Raw genomic sequence first — 19564 nt, 5'->3', positions numbered from 1 at the left:
TCACTCTTCCAGTGTGCTGCTATAAGAACTCTCACAGCCACTGTGGCATATTAAAAAAAAAAATCATTTTGCCTTTTTGGGCATATCCAGGTCTGTATTTCCCAAAAGGAAGGCTTCTGGTGGTTTGTTTTTTTTAAGAGAACTTTTAACATTTTTTTTCCAACTCTGAGTGAATCTCCTCCCAGAATGTCTCATTTTCCTTACACTGCCACCACATGTGTACCTGGTTTTTTCCTTACATCGCCAACAATTGCTTGAGATATTTTTATACATTTTAGAGAGTTTCCACAGGATTAGATACCACCAATGTTGCATTTTTAGGAAGTTCTCTCTCAGAGTATAACAAGAGGTGAATTTCCAGTTTATCTTCCACAAAGTTCCCCACTGCTTCAAGGTTATCGTGTATCCAAAATCTTGGGACCACTTAACCATGACCGCCGTAACCTCCTCCTCCTTGACTTCCCAGTGAAGGAGGAGTTGGTACGCTTTAGAAAGGGTTTTAGTTTTAGAATTTACCACCTCAGATTCAAACCTGGACATCTCTGTTGCAAAGCCCTTCTGCTTATCTTTTTTTAAATATCTCAAACACTTGTTGATATTGAAACCAACCCAGTATATATTCTCTTATTTTGTCAAATCCTTTTAGCTTTAAGGAGTTTTCTTCTTCTTGTAAGAGTACTTTGTATGTTGGCCAAGCTCCCTGGGTATTTTTCTTTTTTACAGCACAAGCCTCTAATGGGGAGGTCCACCAAGGGACTTTAGGCTCTAACAGGTCTTGATATCTTTCCCACACCACAAATAATGACTTCCTGATGATGTGAATCGAAAAATTCCTATGCACTATTGCTTTCCCATAGACCAAATAAGCACGCCACCCACAACGGTTATCAAATCCCTCCAAATCCTGGAGGTTTGGGTCATGCAATGTACACCACTCCTTTATCGAGGTGAAGCAGGCTGCCTCATAATATAGTCTCAGGTCAGGCAAGGAGAAGTCTCCTCTAAAAAAACTCCCTTTTCAACAGGTCTCCGTGAGTTATTTGCCGAAACCCTTCTTCCCCTGTTCTCCTTCTTGGTAGTGGAGCCCAACTACTCCTCCCAGAGCTGCTGGACACACACTGGGTTTTGGTGGTCTGGCACCTGACTTTCGCCTATCTAGGGGTTTGCATCTGGAATACTGTATACAGTTTGGGTTGCCTCACCTCCGAAAGGATATTGTGGAGTTGGAAAATCATAGAGTTGGAAGGGACCCCAAAGGTTATCTAGCTCAACCCAACCCCCTGCAAGGCAGAGTTCATAGCAAAAGGATTCGGGACAGGTTGCCATCCAACCTCTGCTTTAAAACCTCCAAGGAAACAGAGTTTACCACCTTCCGAGAGAGACTGTTCCACTGTCAAACAGCTCTTACTGTCAGAATTCCCCCCCCCCCCCGATGTTTAGTCGCAGTCTCCTTTCTTATAACTCATAGAATCATAGAGTTGGAAGAGACCACTCGAAGCCATTGGTTCAATTCCTGTCCTCCAGAGCAGGAGAAAACAAGTTTGTTCCCTCTTCCACGGGACAGCCAAAAAGGTTTTGAAAACATGCAACTAGAACGATCAAAGAGATGGAGTGGCTCACCGTGAAGTTAGGCAACGTGTGGGGCTTTTCAGTTTAGAGAAAAGGCGTGTGACGGGGTAGGATGGAAGTTTTCAAAATTATAAAATGGGGAAGATGGTTAGAGAAAAGTTGGAGAAGCCTGCTGGGCCGGATGAGTCAATGGTCTGATCCATGTTCTTTTGCTTCTGGGAAACTTGTCTTGGTTGGGCTTCCCAGGCATTTATACCTTTTGAATGCTAGCCTACTTTCTATAGACATGCACGGACACCCCCTACTCCTTCCATCCAGGCAAGCAAAAGGCATTATCAGAGATCCAGGACACATTGCAGCCTGGTACAAATACTCAAGGAGGATGTGAAGCAAGCCTGGCAAAAGGGGGCGTGGCTAGGGAGGGGTGTGGCCTGGAGAGTCGCAAGGGCCACTCAGAGAGAACTTGGGGGGCACAGAAGGCCTGAGTTTTCCCACCCTTGGTGTAAAGTGGGAAGCCCTGCTTGGTCTTCGGGGTGTGTTTATTTCATATATTATACTAGCTGTACCCGGCCACGCGTTGGTGTGGCTTTTGCAGAATAAAAGTAGGGGTTTGTTAGGTGTAGAGGGTATTGTGGCAAGGCGGGATGGTGCATAGTTTTGGAGAATGGGTGATGTTTTAGGGTGCGTGTAAGATGGAGGCAGTCAGGGGTACTGTGGACTTACGTATGTGGGCTGTGCTGGTGAAATGAGATGACGTCTGTGGTTTTGGCGTCCCCTGGAGGGCGCTATATTGTTTTGCATAAAATCATGTTTTTAATGGTGAAAAGTGTGCTATCTGTACAATGTAAGTGCGCACAAACACTCACATATGGCCATGGGACGTTGTGTCCAAATTTCAACAGAATCGGTCAAGCGGTTACGGGAAAAGGTGATCGGTCACAAACACCCACCTTTTACATTCTTATATATCTATAGATTGTAAGCCACTCTGCGATATTTATTTATTACAGTGGAGCAGAGGTTCGTTTCCCAGCCTTATTCTGGTCTAATTTTGTACGTGTGCATGTGCTTTCATCTTCTAGTGATTTCTTCCAAAATGCCGCCTTGGAAGGAGGCGTTGATGGACACTTCTCCAAAGCGATGACAGGCCAGATGGCACTCACTCAGGTAAGACTGAGGCGCTGCGGGAGGGAGGGAGGGGCCTTGGCTTACGGCAGAGCATGTCATGGGGAGGCATGGGCCCCAATGTTCCAACACTGGCATCTCTAGACAGCAGGATAGCACCATCAGGCCGGTGGGATCCGAAAGACATTTCTGCCTTCTCAAGCGTGCTTGCTGGAGAGACCTTTCCTTTTCTTGCACAATTGTTTCAAGATAAATAATGCAATTCTCCCTAAGGTTCGGTGGCTGGGGGGCGCACAGGAAAGGTCGTAACTCTGTGGCAGATCATCTGCTTTGGATGCAGAAGGTCCCAGTTTCAGTCCCTGGGTAGGGAACCTATACAGCCTGGAAACCCTGGAGAGCTGCTCTCCATCCATTCAGACAACACTGTTGAACGCAATGGTCTGACTTGTCATAAAGCAGCCTCTTGTATTCCTGTGTTTCAGCTGATGGCCAGCTTTGAAGAAGACTGTAAGAAGGTTGCTGGCGCCTCTGGAACCTCTCTCCCAAAACGGTTCTCGGTGGCTCGGGTCTTTGAGGAATTGATGGAGAACAATTCCTTCAGTACCCCTTTCCTGCGGGCAGCTGTGAGGCTCAGGGAGAACGGTAATGGCTCCTTTGTGTGGCAAGGGGTGGCTGTTACACAACCTGGGTGCCTCCGATGGTTCACGGCTATGTTGGTGTGGTGTAGTGGTTAAGAGTGGTAGACTCGTAATCTGGTGAACTGGGTTCGCGTCTCCGCTCCTCCACATGCAGCTGCTGGGTGACCTTGGGCTAGTCACACTTCCCTGAAGTCTCTCAGCCCCACTCACCTCACAGAGTGTTTGTTGTGGGGGAGGAAGGGAAAGGAGAATGTGAGCCGCTTTGAGACTCCTTCTGGTAGTGATAAAGCGGGATATCAAATCCAAACTTCTCTTCTTCTTCTTCTTCTTCTTCTTCTTCTTCTTCTTCTTCTTCTTCTTCTTCTTCACATAGATATTTTTGTAGGGTGTTTTTTTATGAGCTTAAAAGGAGCCCTTTATTTTTTCACAATTTTGATATCCTTCATTTATTGCTTGTATGTTTAAAAGCATTTCTAAAACGCTTAACATTTTAAATACTCTCAAAGCGGCATACAGCGATCCAACAGAAAAGCAAAATGACAGTACAGTGGTACCTCTAGATGAAAACGGGATCCGTTCCGGAGCCCCGTTCGCATCCTGAGCAGTCTGCAACCTGTAGCTCCGCTTCCGCGCACGTGTGGGTCGCGATTCGGCGCATCTGCGCATGCATGACCCGCCGAACCTGGAAGTAACCCGTTCCGTTACGTCCAGGTTTGGCGCGTTCATAACCCGTGCTGTTCGCAACCTGCTGCGAACGCAACACAAAGTACAACAGTATTCCTAAAACAGATACAGCATGAAAGCTGAATGGGTCATTTCTATTATTATTCATTAAATTTCTATGCCACCCTTCACCCAAAGATCACAGGGTGGTTTACAAAGCGTCCAAACCCTTCTCCCTGCACCCTAATTCTTTATGCTATCTGAATCCACATCTAGAATTAAGACGTATTTCCTAACTATGGTACGGAATGTGGCTTGGGCTTTGGTTCATCTTCTGCCGCTCCCCTTCCAGGCTTCAAGACAGCTGTCCTGACCAACAACTGGGTTGACGACAGCCCCTTCAGGCACCGTACAGGGCTTGCCCTTTGTCTGCTGAACAGATATTTCGACCGGGTGATTGAGTCATGCCGTGTCGGTCTGCAAAAGCCAGATCCCAAGATCTACGAGTATGCGCTGGATGTGCTGGAGGCGAAACCTGAAGAGGTTGGTGGCACACATCTGTGAACCTGTCTTGTACTTGCAAAAAGCTCCTGTTGTTCGTTTCAGGATCTCTCTCTCTCTCTCTCTCTCTCCAGATGTGTTTAACATCAGTCCTGAACTCCAGGAGGTTGGACTAGAGGACCCCTGGGGTCACTTTCAACTCCACAATTCTATGATTCTATGCTCTGGGGTGTGTGTGTGGGGGGAGGGGTGAGAAACCTTTCACTGTCAGAAACTTCTCCCTACTGTTTAGCCAGAATCTCCTTCCTTGTAGTTCAAATCCATTGGTTCAGCTCCTCCCCTCTGGAACAGCAGAAAACAAGCTTGTTCCATCTTCCACATGACAGCCCTTCAGATATTTGAAGGTGACTATCCTGTCACCTCTCAGTCTCCTCTTCTCCAAGCTTTGTTGTTGTTGTTGTTCAGTCGTTCAGTCGTGTCCGACTCTTCGTGACCCCATGCACCAGAGCACGCCAGGCACACCTATCCTTCACTGCCTCCCGCAGTTTGGCCAAACTCATACCAGTCGCTTCGAGAACACTGTCCAACCATCTCATTCTCTGTCGTCCCCTTCTCCTTGTGCCCTCCATCTTTCCCAACATCAGGGTCTTTTCTAGGGAGTCTTCTCTTCTCATGAGGTGGCCAAAGTACTGGAGCCTCAACTTCAGGATCTGTCCTTCTAGTGAGCACTCAGGGCTGATTTCTTTGAGAATGGATAGGTTTGATCTTCTTGCAGTCCATGGGACTCTCAAGAGTCTCCTCCAGCACCATAATTCAAAAGCATCAATTCTTCGGCGATCAGCCTTCTTGATGGTCCAGCTCTCACTTCCGTACATTACTACTGGGAAAACCATAGCTTTAACTATACAGACCTTTGTTGGCAAGGTGATGTCTTTGCTTTTTAAGATGCTGTCTAGGTTTGTCATTGCTTTTCTCCCAAGAAGCAGGCGTCTTCTAATTTCGTGACTGCTGTCACCATCTGCAGTGATCATGGAACCCAAGAAAGTGAAATCTCTCACTGCCTCCATTTCTTCCCCTTCTATTTGCCAGGAGGTGATGGGACCAGTGACCATGATCTTAGTTTTTTGATGTTGAGCTTCAGACCATATTTTGCGCTCTCCTCTTTCACCCTCATTAAAAGGTTCTTTAATTCCTCCTCACTTTCTGCCATCAAGGTAGTATCATCAGCATATCTGAGGTTGTTGATATTTTTTCCGGCAATCTTAATTCCGGTTTGGGATTCATCCAGTTCTCCAAGCTAAGCACACCCAACTCCCTCCAACTTTCCACATAATATTTGGTTTCCAGACCCTTGATCATCTTGGTTGCTCTCCTCTGTACACTCAATGCCAGTTGTGCGGCAGGTAAAGATATGGCAGGGCCAAAGGGGGGCTTGTATGCTCCACTGATCAGCTGTTTGGCAGCACCCACAACTCCACCCCCCCTTTGCAATTGCCAACAGTCAGCTGACTGCGCAGGCAAAAAATGGCTCACCTGATGTGTCACGATGTCAAGCGAGTATCCTCACCTACCTGTCCAACTTGGCCATGGGATGGTGGCGGGAATGGGTCTTGTGGTGAAAAACAAGTCTTTGGAGAGCAAATTTGATGTGGCCATGGAGAAAATCCATGATCTGTTCTCCTTTCTCTTTCAGTTTCGTTTCAGAATTAGGTCTATGTGTATATACATGTAATTTGGACCCCAGTGGTGGTCGGTGGGGATATCAAACCCATACCATTTTCCTGATTTGATCCACACACCCAGTATACTCTTTGCCACATTAGAGGGGATAAGGCCTGTGGTCCCGGTCCAAACAGAGCAAATTGCAGTGTGCGTATGTTTGTTTGGCGTGTGCGTGCGCGCACACACACATACTTGGTGTGTTTGTATTCAACTCTTCAGTTTAAAAGGCTCCCAGAGTAGCTTGTTGTTGTTGTTCAGCCGTTCAGTCATGTCTGACTCTTCGTGACCCCATGGACCAGAGCACGCCAGGCATGCCTGTCTTCCACTGCCTCCCGCAGTTTGGCCAAACTCATGCTAGTCGCTTCGAGAACACTGTCCAACCATCTCATCCTCTGTCGTCCCCTTACATGTGATCAATTAATATAGTCCCTGCCCACAAGCTGCCAATCTAAAGAGGAGGAAAAAAGCACAACACACAAGGGAGAATGGACAGGGATGGAAGTAGGGGGCAGGAATCAGACTCGGGCACCCATTCTTAGGGAGCTGTTCTTACAAGTCGTCAGCCAGTCCTCAAAAGGAGAGAGAGAAAGAGATTGTGACCTGTCTGGGAAATTGTGATATAGAAAGGGTTAACTGCCCCCACTTGGCTGCTTTTTCTATTCAATCTTGCCAGACCGCAGTGTTAAAAGTGTGAAGCTCAGGAATGCAGATAAAAGACCTCTAGGTTCTTTCCTGGCTTGTCCACCAGCATTCTGCTGCAGATTATAGTCTTCACCAGTGGCTGTGGGGCTGTGCATGGGGCTTGCTGACCTAGAGGGTCAGAGGGGTGAATGGATCAAATCCCTTGAGGGTTTTGGGGGGCAGGGGGTGGTGCCACGACTCCTAGCCCCTTCAGATTACGCCAATTCCCTAGGCAAATCAGGACAGTCCTGTTGTCCTTGGTGCAGAATTAGGACTGGTTGGGTGCAGAGTAAGTTTTTAAAAAAAAAAGAAAAAGAAAATGGTGGTGTATATACAAAAAGCATTCCTTGCAGCCACAAGGTAGTCAGAGGCCCACTAGATCTAATAATGGCAGAACAGGATAGGTGTGTTCGTTTTTTCCTTTCAGCTGACTCTGGCTTTTGCTTCTTCGCGCCAGGTTATTTTTCTGGATGACATTGGCACAAACTTGAAGCCCGCTCGGGAGATGGGCATGGCCACCATCCTCGTGAAAGATGTTGACTCGGCTCTGAAGGAGCTGCAGGACCTGACAGGGGTTCAGGTGAGGAGCTTTTCTGCATGCGGACATTGCGTGGAAATGACTTTCCCTCCTTCTCTCTATAGGTTGGTTCCTGAGTTTTAGTAATTGCACCTGTGGATTGCCTTCCAATCCTAATGAGTATTGTTCTCATAAGGACATAAGATCAGGCCAATGTGCCGTCTAAATAATAAATTATTATTTGATTTTTGGAAGACATCTGAAGGCAGCCCTGTGTCGGGAAGTTCTTAACATTTGATGTTTTACTGCGTTTGCTGTTTTAATTCATGAAAGCTGCCCAGAGTGGCTGGGGGAACCCAGCCAGATGGATGGTGTTAGGACGTTCAGCGGTTGCTTGGGATTGACGCGCCAGGACTCAGAACTTCTAAAAACTAAGTTCTTTATTGTGAAAGCTATATACAGTGCTGCAAAACATCAAACGTCCATCTCAATCCTCAGCAGATTCCTGGAATGAAGTCTTCCGGTTCTTTGTCCAGCAAAAAAGCCGCAGGAATCTCAACCCCCGCCTCCCTCTCCCATGTCCTTCCTGCATCCTACCTCTTAGCGTGGGAACTTGACCCCGCTCCCCACTTTCCCTGCGGTGCCGAGGCTCTCTGACCCCTTCCGAGCCCCTGCACCGCCTTCCTGGCTCCACCTCCCCTTCCCCGCTTGAGGAATGGTCGCTTCCGGCTGAGGAGGGGGAGGAGGAGCTCGTGAACAGCGGACGTGGATCCCTGTATGCTAAACACTCCCGCGACGCTGGCAGTCGCGGGGAGGGGTTTTTCCTGACATCCGGCATATAAAATTTTATTTTATTACTAATCCAGGATCCTGTTTGCACAGTTGCCAGCCAGAGGCCGCAAAAAGAAACCTACAAGCAGGATTTGAGCAGGAGGGAACTCTCCTCTCCTGTGGTTTCCAGCAACTTCTATTCAGAAGTGTTGCTGCTTCCAATTCCTTAGTCTGGACACGGTGCCTCTGTTGATGCACCCTTGAATAGCATCAGCCTTTTTGCTGCTTCATCAAATTGTCGACTCATGATAACCTCGTGGTCTACTAAGACCCTAGATCCTTTTCAAATGTACAGGTGAAACTCGAAAAATTAGAATATTGTGGAAAAGTTCATTTATGTAAGCAATTGTTTTCATTAGCTACTGGAGTTTAATATATGAGATAGACTCATGACATGCAAAGCGAGATATGTCAGGCCTTTGCTTGTTATAATTGTGGTGATTATGGCGTACAGCTGATGAAAACCCCAAAGTTGAAATTGTTAATTTGGGGTTCTCACCAGCTGTACGCCATAATCATCACAATTATAACAAATAAAGGCTTGACATATCTCGCTTTGCATGTCATGAGTCTATCTCATATATTAGTTTCACCTTTTAAGCTGAATTACTGAAAGAAATGAACCTTTCCACGATACTCTTAATTTTTCCAGTTTCACCTGTACATCTTACATTCGTGCAGCTGGTCATTCCCACCTAAGTGCAGAACCTTGCATTTATACCCATTGAAATTCAATTTGTTGGTTTGGTCCCAGTTGTCCGATCTGTTAAGGTCATATTAAATCCCGATTCTGTCTTCTGCAGTTTGGTTCACCTGCAGATTTGACAAGCATCCCTCAATTCCTTCATCCAAGTTGCTTATAAATATGTTGAAAAACAACGGGCCCAGGGTAGAACCCTGCGGCTCCCAGCTAGTCACCCAGGATGTTGAGGAACCAGCAGTGAGTTTGGTTTGGTTGCTTAATCAGCTGCACATAACACAACAGCCTGTTCACATAATGTAGCTTTTGCAAGAAGATGAGAGATGTGACAAGCCAGTTGGCTTCTGCCGGGAACTGGTTGGCAGTCTGTGAGCTAAAGGCTTAAGTGCTTGCAAAGTGAAGCAACTTCTGGTCACTCTTGAAAGGTGGGGTGGCTGCCTCTCCAGGCCTGAGGCTGGAAGAAAAGAACCTGTGCAGGGAACATTTCTGACATTTTGTGGGTGTAGAAAGACAGTGATAACAACAACAATAATTTATTTTTTTGGTACCCCGCCCATCAGACTGGGTTTCCCCACCGCTCTGGGCGACTTCCAACAAAATATGCAAAAACACAAATGTCAGGTCTTCTCCAGCCTTCTGGAAATACCAACTGATCGTTCGTGTCTTATTGCACTTCCATATTTAATCCAGCATCACAGGGACAGACCATTGGTACATCTTGCCCAGTATTGTTTGCACTGACTGACATCAACTCTCCAGGCTTCCAGGCAGGGACTGGAGATGGTCACCCACTGAGCTATGGCCCTTCCCTAAATGACACCTCAAATTATCTCTGCAACTAACATCCCCTCCACCAACAAGGAATGAAATGAACCTGGGAAATGAGGTTAACAGCAGAGCATCCCGAGGCTGCGAAGGAGGCACCTGCGTCAAGCGTTATCCAGGGCTGCTGATTTCAGCAGTGTTGGGCATATTAACCTTGTAAACCTTCCTCCGTGACTGGCCCAGCAGGATCTCGTTACTCAGGGCCGGAGCAAAGTGCCTCTCCGTAGTCCTTCCCTTGCTCCTAGTTCTGACAAGCTGCTTCATTTCCCCTCCCTGTCTACAAAGGTAGCTCACGTACCAGCTGATTCTTTGAAAGTGGATCCTCTCCATCCTTTGGAAAGGTTCCTTTCTTCTGCTCTCTAGAGAGGCCTCTGCTGAGTGAACTGTTAACCGCAGAAGCGTAGAAACTTTCTCTCCTGCACTGACTGAGCCAGGCTTGTACTTTTGCACTCACTGAATTGCTGGGTTTTGTGGTGGTACATCCTGGGGAAAAAAGAAAACACAAAGGGCGCTTTTAGATGGCAAGATGAGCAGGAAAAATCTAAACCTTTGGATCATCTTAATTGCACTTCATTTACATTTCAATAAGGGCATTTGTGTCTGTGTGGAATTGAGCAGAACTTTGCATTTTTGCTTGCTTTTAAAAAATGCAGTGTTGTTTAATATTTAAAAGGCAAGTTTCTAGGCCTCATGGTTGTAGATACTAGAAAGGGTGCTGTCAGGGAACTGCCACCTGGGCCGCTGATGGGAATGGAGGGTCCGTTAGCATACAGAGAGCCCCTACGCCTATTGAGCAGCAGCGCCTCTTCAGGGAGGGGGCTTAGGGATGCCACTGAGAGCCCCAGAGCCTCTTCTAGCCAGGAGCCACAAACAGGGAGCCTGGCGGGAAGAGGGCTTGGGGATGTTGCTGAGACCCTGCGCTCACCTTGCCCGGCTGGTCAGGAGGGAGGCATGCCATTTTCGGCACCCCAGTTGCGCAGAGGGGTGAAACGCAAGGGGGGTAGGAGGAGACTTGGGGGGCCGAAGTTATTATGCTGGGGGAGAAGCCGGAAGGGGCCACTCCCGGATTCTGCCAGAGACAGACGTGCTTTTTGTAGCTCTGCACTGTAAATAGTTTGCACAATAAAACTGCAAAAGACTGTTTAGGCTCCAGCTCCGTTACTCGTGAGGCACCATCACAGAAACCTTACAGGTGCTGTTTATCTAGGCCTCCCGAGTGTATGGGAGCTAAGCATATTTGCTGCACATGAAAAACACCTTTGCCTCTTTCATACACAAGCATTTTGGGATATTTCCCAGGCTTCCGGACAATTCACTGAACTAGTTGTCATTTTCTTGGGTTGGCATTTGGGGACTGAGGTTTGCAGGACTTCCTTTGCTTTAGTGCAGGTCAGTGTCTGCTTGATCCTCTGTTTGAAAAACAGCCCCCCCCAAAAAAAAACACCACCAAACGATTCCTTCACCACCACCACACATAAGGACCTTGCAGTGGGACGCTACGGTGAACAGAAGGTTCTGAGTGCGAAACAAGTGACCAAAGAGGAAGCAAGAAAAACCAAAATAAAGAGAACCTTCCAGCCAGCTTGATGAGATGCCAGAGTGTCATTGTGGGTGGAGTGCTAGACTCTGGCTGCATTCCCATCTCTGATAAACCATGAAGTTCCTCGAATGCTCTTAGGACGGTCTCTCTCTGCCTCTTTGCCTCGCCACAAGATCATGATGGGGGTAGAAATTTGGTTCAGCTTCCATTTCAAGGTAGAAAGCTGCTTTGCGCTTTCCCAAACAATATGTGAACTGAAACACACCCGTTCTTTGAAATCCTCACTTTCCTGAATTTTTCGGTGCAGTACTCCAGCCAAGTAATGTGCACATAAATGCATAAAAATCCCTGTATGGGGTGAAAACTTGAATGGTTCCCAAAGCGGGCAGTGGGATCACCTAGTGGGGCACTAGGAAGCAAGAGGGAGGCAGGGAACCAAACTTGAGATTGGAAAAATTGAGAAACCCAAAGATGAGCAAATCGGTCCATTTCGGTTTCTTTCTGTTTTCATTTGGCCACATTTCTGTATTGGTTTGCCGATTTCTTTGGGCAGCGTCCAACTAACTCGCTCCCATCAGTTCAAGGACTTCCACTTCTGTGGTAGCACTTTTCCTGCTGCATCTCATGCTCCCCTAAGTGTGGGTTCCCCTGACCCCTCAGAAAAAGGTTTGGGAAGGTTGCAGGGGGTGCACAAAAAAAGAGTTTAGCTGCGCAAGTGGAAGTCCTTCTGCTAACAGAATGAGTTAGTTGGATGTCTCCCTTTTAAAAGAAGTACTTGGCAAAATTCACCTGTGCTTTACTGCGCATGTCTCCTAATTACACACCTTGTGTATCCGGCAGCTTGCTGCTATTCTTGAATCTGCAAAAGGCATTTGAAATCTCTCTCCTTCCTTAAATTATCTACTTCCCAGCTTCTTGAGCAGGAGGAATGCCTTCCGCCCGCGTGCGAACCAGAGAGTGTGGTCCACGGCTATGTGGCGATCAAGGTAAGAGCATATGGACTACTTTGGGGGTTGGGGTCCTATAAGTGCTTCCCCCGGGGAAAAGAATCCTGTGAGTTGTTCCTTGAAAACTGCCAGGAGAAACTTCGTTGCTGGGAGGCTGGCATGTATATACTGCGAACAAATAAAGCGAGTCCTATCGCTGCTCCTTTGCATTTGTCAAATCTGCTCTGCAGATTGACGCATGAGTCCAGTGTGGTGTAGTGGTTAAGAGCGGTGGACTCATAATCAGGTGAACCGGTTTCGCGTCGCCCCTCCTCCACATGCAGCTGCTGGGTGACCTTGGGCTAGTCACACTTCTCTGAAGTCTCTCAGCCCCCCTCACCTCACAGAGTGTTTGTTGTGGGGGAGGAAGGGAAAGGAGAATGTTAGCCGCTTTGAGGCTCCTTCAGGTAGTGAAATGCGGGATATCAAATCCAAACTCTTCTTCTTCTTCTTCTTCTTCCCAAACTGCAGCAATCTTGACTTTCTGGCAACTTGGAACTTATTTATTGTATTTTTATTCACCTGCAGATTTGTAAACCACTCCATAGCCCAAAGTCACCCAAGTGGGGTGCTATAAACCGAGATAAAATAGAAAGCTCTAAAGAAACAAACCTTGCTCCCTCTTCCATGTGACGCCAGCGCTTCAGATATTTGAAGGTGGTTCTTATATCACCCCTTCTCCAGCCTTGATGTTCTTTGCCATGGTGGGCTTTGTCCTGCGATTTGGACGTGATGTTGCGTCCAGCTCCATCTGCGATTCTGACTCATGTCTTACGTTGTCTCCCCTTTAGCCTGGTACCCGGTTACACTTTGTGGAGTTGGGTAGTGGCCCAGTCGTTCTCCTGTGCCATGGCTTCCCAGAGTGCTGGTTATCTTGGAGGTACCAGGTAAGAGAAATTCTGTGCAGGTGGAGAGGAGGGTGACCTCCATCCCTTATATTTGCAATAGGGCCCCATTAGCGCCCACCACACTGTGTGCAGCAGCCTCCCATAACCTGATGCCCCCAAATGCGTTGAACTACAACTCCCATCAGCCCCAGCCAACACACCTGGGATTCATAGTGTGGAATGGCGAAGAGAGGGGCGGGTCTTGGGCAGGCTGGCTGTGCGCATTCATTCCTCCTGCGCACAGGGAGCTTTTACCCAGCCTTCTCCAACCTGATGCCCTCCTGGTGTTTTGGAGTACAACTCCTATCCAAGCCCATCTGGGACTCACCCAAGACCTGAGAAATGCACAAAGGACCCGGTAAAAGGTGGAGAGGTGTGAACCACATGGGCTGGAAAATGAATTCAGCTGCTGCTCTGATTTCCAAAATCTCACCAAGTGTTGCCCGTCTTTCTTCCCACTTAAATTTGTGCCTTTTCTCCGTTTCTTCCTTTGCTTGTTCAGACAGTAAGCCTGTGTTTTTTTAATGATTCATACAGTACCCTGTTTCTTAACAATTCCTGTCTGTACTTTGCTACAATGCCCACCTTGATAGCGGTGACTGTATGTTGCTTAGAGCCCGTTTCCACTCCTAATCCCTCGGAAAGTGACTCCTAAGCTCCTTGCGTGCAGCAAGTGTTGACAGGCCGGATGGTTCAGCATGAAGGCAGAGGATCCTTTTGTGGCCTGGGGGCAGACCTGGATGGAGGAAAGACATAAACGTTCCAAAAATCCGAGTTAATTCTCACCCCACTGCCTTGCAGTTCACTCTGTTTTCCCGTCTTAGATCCCGGCTCTAGCTGATGCTGGCTTCCGTGTCATTGCCTTGGAAATGAAAGGATACGGAGACTCCATAGCTCCTCCAGGTGAGCTAGCTTCCAGCCCTTGTCTTGAACATATGGACAGAGGAAGTGGGGTTCCTGCATCGCGGGGGGTTGGGCTGGATGACCCTTGGGGTCCCTTCCAGAACTATACAATCACCATATTTTTCGCTCCATAAGACGCACCCCCCCCCCCAAAAGGTAAGGGGAAATATCTGTGCGTCTTATGGAGTGAATGGTGGTCCCTGGAGATGAATTGCCCAGGGCCCAAAAGAGGATCATGCTTTTTATTTTACAAAGAGAAAAGGGGGTGCTGAAAGGACCCTGCTCAGCAGCTGATCGGGAGAAAGATAAGAGTCCCCGGCTCCCTTTCAGCCCCAGGCCTCCGTTGTTGAATGTGCTGCAGAGGGAGGTTATTTGTTTCCCAAGCTACATGTGACTGGCTGATTAGATTATCTGTCTGGAAAATGTAGAAAAGGCTCCCTTTCCTTCAGAAGCTGCAGAAATGTGAGTTGAACCCCATAAAAACAGAGCTTTTCCTCTTTGCTTTTCCTCCTTTGCAAAAGGAGCTTTACTTCCCCCCCCCCTTTTGCAAAAAAACTGCAAAACTTTTAGCTGATCCTCAAAAAACAGGGTTTTTCCCTTTGCAAATAAACTGCAAAACTTATAGCTGATCCTCAAAAAAACAGGGCTTTTCCCTTTGCAAAAAAAGCTGCGAAACTTTTAGCTGATCCTAAAAAAACAGGGCTTTAAGAGGAGGAAAACCAGAAAAATATTTTTTTTTTCTTGTTTCCTCCTCTAAAAACGAGGTGCGCCCTATGGTCCGGTGTGCCCTATGGAGCGAAAAATACGGTATCTGAAGCTGCTTTCCACCACATCAGGCCTTAGTTCCGCCCAACTCAGTACTGTTCACCAGTTGAGGGAGCCAAATGGCACCCTCCAGATGTTGTTGGGCTACAACTTCCACCATCCGTTAGATCTGCCTTTGCTGCAGGAAACCAGCCGCCCGCTGGACGGTGTGACCCTTGAGATGCAAAGGCCTTGCAAAGCCACCCTGCTTGTTTTGCTCCCAAGTTGTGGCCGCGATAAGGGCTCCTCTCCTCTTCCTTTGCTCTTGTTAATGCCAAACACGTTCCTGGAAGCAGCTCGTAAGATCCCAAGGGCTTTTCATCCATAGGTGAGGTACCTCTGCCCCAAAGCAGAGCTGGAGATTAGCCTGATGAAAGGGTGGATGGGAAGGAAGGAAGGAAGAGAGGCCGGGACACTCTCCCTTCTTGATCTGCTTAAAGCTCAGCTGCCCTCTCCTCCCTTCCATCAGCTTCCTCCCCCCCCCCCTTTTAAGCTCCCATTGCCTTCCAGTTTTGAGGAGATGAGTGTAGGAACTTAGAATCATAGAACTGTAGGGTTGGAAGGGACCCTACGGGGTCATCTAGTCCAACCCCCTGCAGGGCAGGAATAAGAGGCTCAGACTATCATGCAGTCTAGTTCAGCATCGTCTGCTCTGACTGGCAGCAGCGCTCCAGGGTTTCGGGCAGGAGTCTCTCCCAGCCTTGCCTGGAAATACCAAGGATTGGACCTGGAGTGCTCTGCATGCAAGGCAGATGCTCTAAGCACGTGAATCCAGAAGTTTGGGTCTCCCCAGCTCTCCCTTTTCACCCAGTTCTCCAATCTGTTTAGACTCATCTTGAATCCCGATTATGTCTTTGTGGCATTAGCTGGCCCTCCCAGTTTGGTGTCATCTGCAAATTTGATGAGCATCCCCTCGATTCTTTTGTCCAAGTCATTCCAAGTCCTGTTGCTGAATGCTCCAATACCAAAAAATAAAATAAAATGCTGGTTTATTCATCCTTCTCCAAAAAGCAGCTTCTCTTTCTGTATGGAGTGAGTCCAAAGAGGCAGGCACTTGCAGGGATTGGAAGGGGCGTTGCTCACGAGGAGAGGCGCATGGCGGCTTTGGAACATTAAAAATGAATTTTGAGGGCACTAAAATGGCTTTAATAATTGATTTTGTTTTTGCAGAGATAGAGGAATATTCCCAGGAAGAAATATGCAAGGTAGGTCACAGCGTTCATTCGGGAGCCTACCTCTGGCGTGCGCTTGCTTTGCATCGATCCCGTGTGAACACTTAAAATGAAAGTTTGATCAAGACTGTATTAGAACGGGGAAAAGGTAGCCTAGACTTCGTTACATGGGGTTGGGGGGAAATGTGCGGAGTTCAGTCAAAAACCAGGAAGCTGCTACTGTATATGCTGAGTCCGTCTAGCTAATTACTGTCTATACCCCAGGAATCATAGAGTTGGAAGGGACCCTGAGGATCATCTAGTCCAACCCCCTGCAATGCAGGAATATGCAGCTGTCGCATACAGGGATCGAACCTGCAACCTTGGCATTGTCAGCACAACGCTTTAACCGGCTGAGCTATGTCCAAGTGGTTGGCCTGGAAATTGTCCTTCCTTCCTTCCTTCCTTCCTTCCTTCCTTCCTTATTGCTTGCTTGCTTGCCAGTAAGAAAAAAATAGCAGCAATAATTTAGGACTTTCAGAAAGTTAAAATAACAATAGACTAAAACTCAAAATCAACTTTCTGGACATCTGGACAGGTTTGTCTGAACAAGGATGTTTTTAGCAGGCGCTGAAATGAGCACAGTGAAGGTGGCTGCCTGATATCAATAGGCAGGGAGTTCCAAAGGGTAGCTGCTGTGACACTAAAAGATTGAGAGAACGGGTAATTTAACCCTGCAGGGGCAGGCAGGGGTGGATCGGCTGCGTGATCAGATTTGCCATGTGGAGCTTGATCATGCAGCCATTCGCTAGGGAAAGCAGATTTCAAGTCACCGCCCATCAGCTGCTAGGTGGAGACTTCAAGCCTGCTGATCATTGGCTCTTCACCTGACATGGTTGCGATATCAGGTGATTGACAGGTGGGCAGCCCCTCCCATCCGCCAGATTTGGCCTGCAACAGGTCAGAGAGATTATGAAATTCTGCTGATTCGAGTGTTCATGCTCTTAAGTTTGCTGCTGAAGTTGTGCAAGCCGTTGAAAATAAAACGGGTTTCATAACAGCTTTATATCAGTTATGGTGCGACCACACTTGAAATTAAGTTCTGGTTGCTGCAGCTCAAAAAGGATATTGTAGAGCTGGACAAAAGCACAGCAGCCAAAATGGAAAAGGGGTTGGAGCAATTTCCCATAAGAAGAAAGGTTGCAACGTTTGAGGGTTATTTAGTTTAGAGAAAAAGGCAAATAAGGGACGTGTTATTCCTGCATTGGAGGGGGTTGGACTAAATGACCCTTAGGTCCCTTCCAACTCTATGATTCTACGAAAACTACATAAGATTATGAATGGAGTGGGGATAGTGAGTTTTCCTCCTCCTCTCATAATACGTGAACTAAGGGACATCCAGTGAAGCTGAATTTTGGAAGAATCAGGGCAGACAAAAAGTACTTCTTCACACCACGCACTGTTAACCTATGGAATTCACTCCCACAATATGTACTGGTGGCCTCTAAGTTGGATGTATTTAAAAGAGGTTTAGGCAGCTTCATGGAGGGTAAGAAGCAACAGGTGTGTATCACCGTCTCCAGACGTGGAGGCAGTATTATTATTATTATTAATAATAATAATAAGTATGCCTCAAAATCCCAGCTGCTGGTATATCACTTAATTGGTCAGACTCTGAGCAAGGGAGCAGATCCTGCCCACGCAGTCTGGGCAAGGGAGGTTGGGTTGGTTACACATCCCCTTTTAGTGCAGCCTTGTGAACTGCCAGTCAAGACTCCTGCTTGCTGGCGTCCAGAGAACACCTGGGCATGTCCAGAGTTGATAGGTGTGTGTTGCAGTGTAGACTGAGCACATTCGCAGCAGCTTACGATCAGCATTGTTCTAACAGCTAGCGTGGGTTCAGTAGCGACAGGTTGCTCTCGGAAGGAAAACCCTGGAGGCTTGACTTCTCATTTTATCTTTGATTCCTTAGGATCTGGTGGTCTTCCTGGACAAAATGGTAAGTTTCGAAAAAATATTCAGACTTGAAACCTTTTCATGGCTGTCCATCTCTTGCGATGTGGTGTACCGTGTTTCCCCGAAAATAAGACACTGTCTTATTTTTCCCTCAAGAAGACGCACTATGGCTTATTTTCAGGGGGTGTCTGATTACGTCAGTTGCTGCCCGTCTTCTTACCCACTCCATGTCAGTAGGCTGCATAGCCACGCCATAGCCCCCTGTTGTGGGGGAGGAAGGGAAAGGAGAATGTTAGCCGCTTTGAGACTCCTTCGGGTAGTGAAAAGCGGGATATCAAATCCAAACTCTTCTTCTTCTCTTCTTCTATCACTATGTCTTATTTTCAGGGTATGGCTTATATTGCGCAAATGCTTAGAAATCCTGCTACGGCTTATTTTATGGGTATGTCTTATTTTCGGAGAAACATGGTACCTGTGAGACTCCTCTGTGTGTCCCAGTGGATTCTTCTTCTTTTTCCTGTTCTTATGGTGTTGTTTTACCATTTTTATGTTGACTTGGCGTTACCAGACGTCCCCGTTTCCCGGGGACAGTCCCCGGATTTGCAAATAAGCCCCCGGACAAATTCCATCCCCGGAATGTCCCTGGATTTCATCTAATGTCGCCGGGAAACGCAGCGGTGGCAGTCTCTCAGCAGCCCAGAGCAGTTGGCTCTGGCTGGCTTCAGGAGCTGCTCAGAAGTCCCCATATGATGGTGGTGCATGGGCTCCAAGATGCAGCTTCCGGGGCTGCCTCCACTTTCCCTGACCCCAGCAACTAAGCTGTGAAGGGAGGCTTCATGCTGCCTATCGGAGCAGCCTCCCAACTCCTACTTACGTGCAAGCAGGAACGGGGCGGGGATCTCTCAGTTAGGCAATGGGAAGCCTCCCTTCCCAGCTGAGGGATCCCCACCCCCTCCTGCTTGCACGCAAGTAGGAATGGGATTGGGGCTGCTCTGGTGGGAAGGGAGGCATCGCACTGCCCAAGCCTCATTGCCGCTGCCGCCGCCACTCTCGGCCCTCCTTCTCCGCCTTCCATTCCTGACCCACTGCACACCGCTTCCCCACCACAAACAATTCAGGGGCTGCCCAGGCTCATGGAGAAAGGAGATAGAAGCCTCAGAGGAAGGGGAAATGGGGTGGTTGAGGTCAAGGCGACGGCCGGCCCTCTGCCACCGCCATTGCTGCAGCATCAGTGTCCCGAACGTGTAGTAATTAATTGATTGATTAATGTGTCCCCAGATTCATTGAAAAAAATCTGGTAACCTTATGTTGACTTGCACTGCATTATGATTTTTTTTTAAAAAAAATAAGTGACTTAGAAATACATCCAAATAACTAAATTAGTATCTCCGGCGTATTTGGATCATGCATGTTCTGTAAATGGATTTTAAAGGTATCCGTGTGACTCGTAATGTTTCGTGTGGATGTTAGTCCACACAAAAGGAGCATCTCCACCCCCTTCGTTCAGCCCGAACACTGAGGTCCAGCTCCGAGGGCCTTCTGGCGGTTCCCTCCCTATGAGAAGT

General features: G+C 47.7%; 1 protein-coding gene across 1 annotated transcript in view; it reads left to right on the top strand.

Moving 5' to 3' along the window:
• Positions 1–19564, top strand: part of EPHX2 (epoxide hydrolase 2) — a 90074-nt gene that overhangs the window by 22034 nt on the left and 48476 nt on the right. Inside the window, exons 2-10 of the mRNA XM_033145208.1 lie at positions 2652–2736; positions 3177–3336; positions 4348–4538; positions 7357–7479; positions 12224–12298; positions 13090–13185; positions 14010–14088; positions 16063–16097; positions 18016–18042. Of these exons, the coding sequence (XP_033001099.1) occupies positions 2652–2736; positions 3177–3336; positions 4348–4538; positions 7357–7479; positions 12224–12298; positions 13090–13185; positions 14010–14088; positions 16063–16097; positions 18016–18042 (871 nt within the window). The remainder of the gene's footprint in view (positions 1–2651; positions 2737–3176; positions 3337–4347; positions 4539–7356; positions 7480–12223; positions 12299–13089; positions 13186–14009; positions 14089–16062; positions 16098–18015; positions 18043–19564) is intronic.

This window comes from Lacerta agilis, chromosome 3 (genome assembly GCF_009819535.1).
Source record: "Lacerta agilis isolate rLacAgi1 chromosome 3, rLacAgi1.pri, whole genome shotgun sequence".
NCBI lineage: Eukaryota > Metazoa > Chordata > Lepidosauria > Squamata > Lacertidae > Lacerta > Lacerta agilis.
The sequence above is the reverse complement of the archived record's forward strand: the minus strand, read 5'-3'. Positions and strand labels throughout refer to the sequence as shown.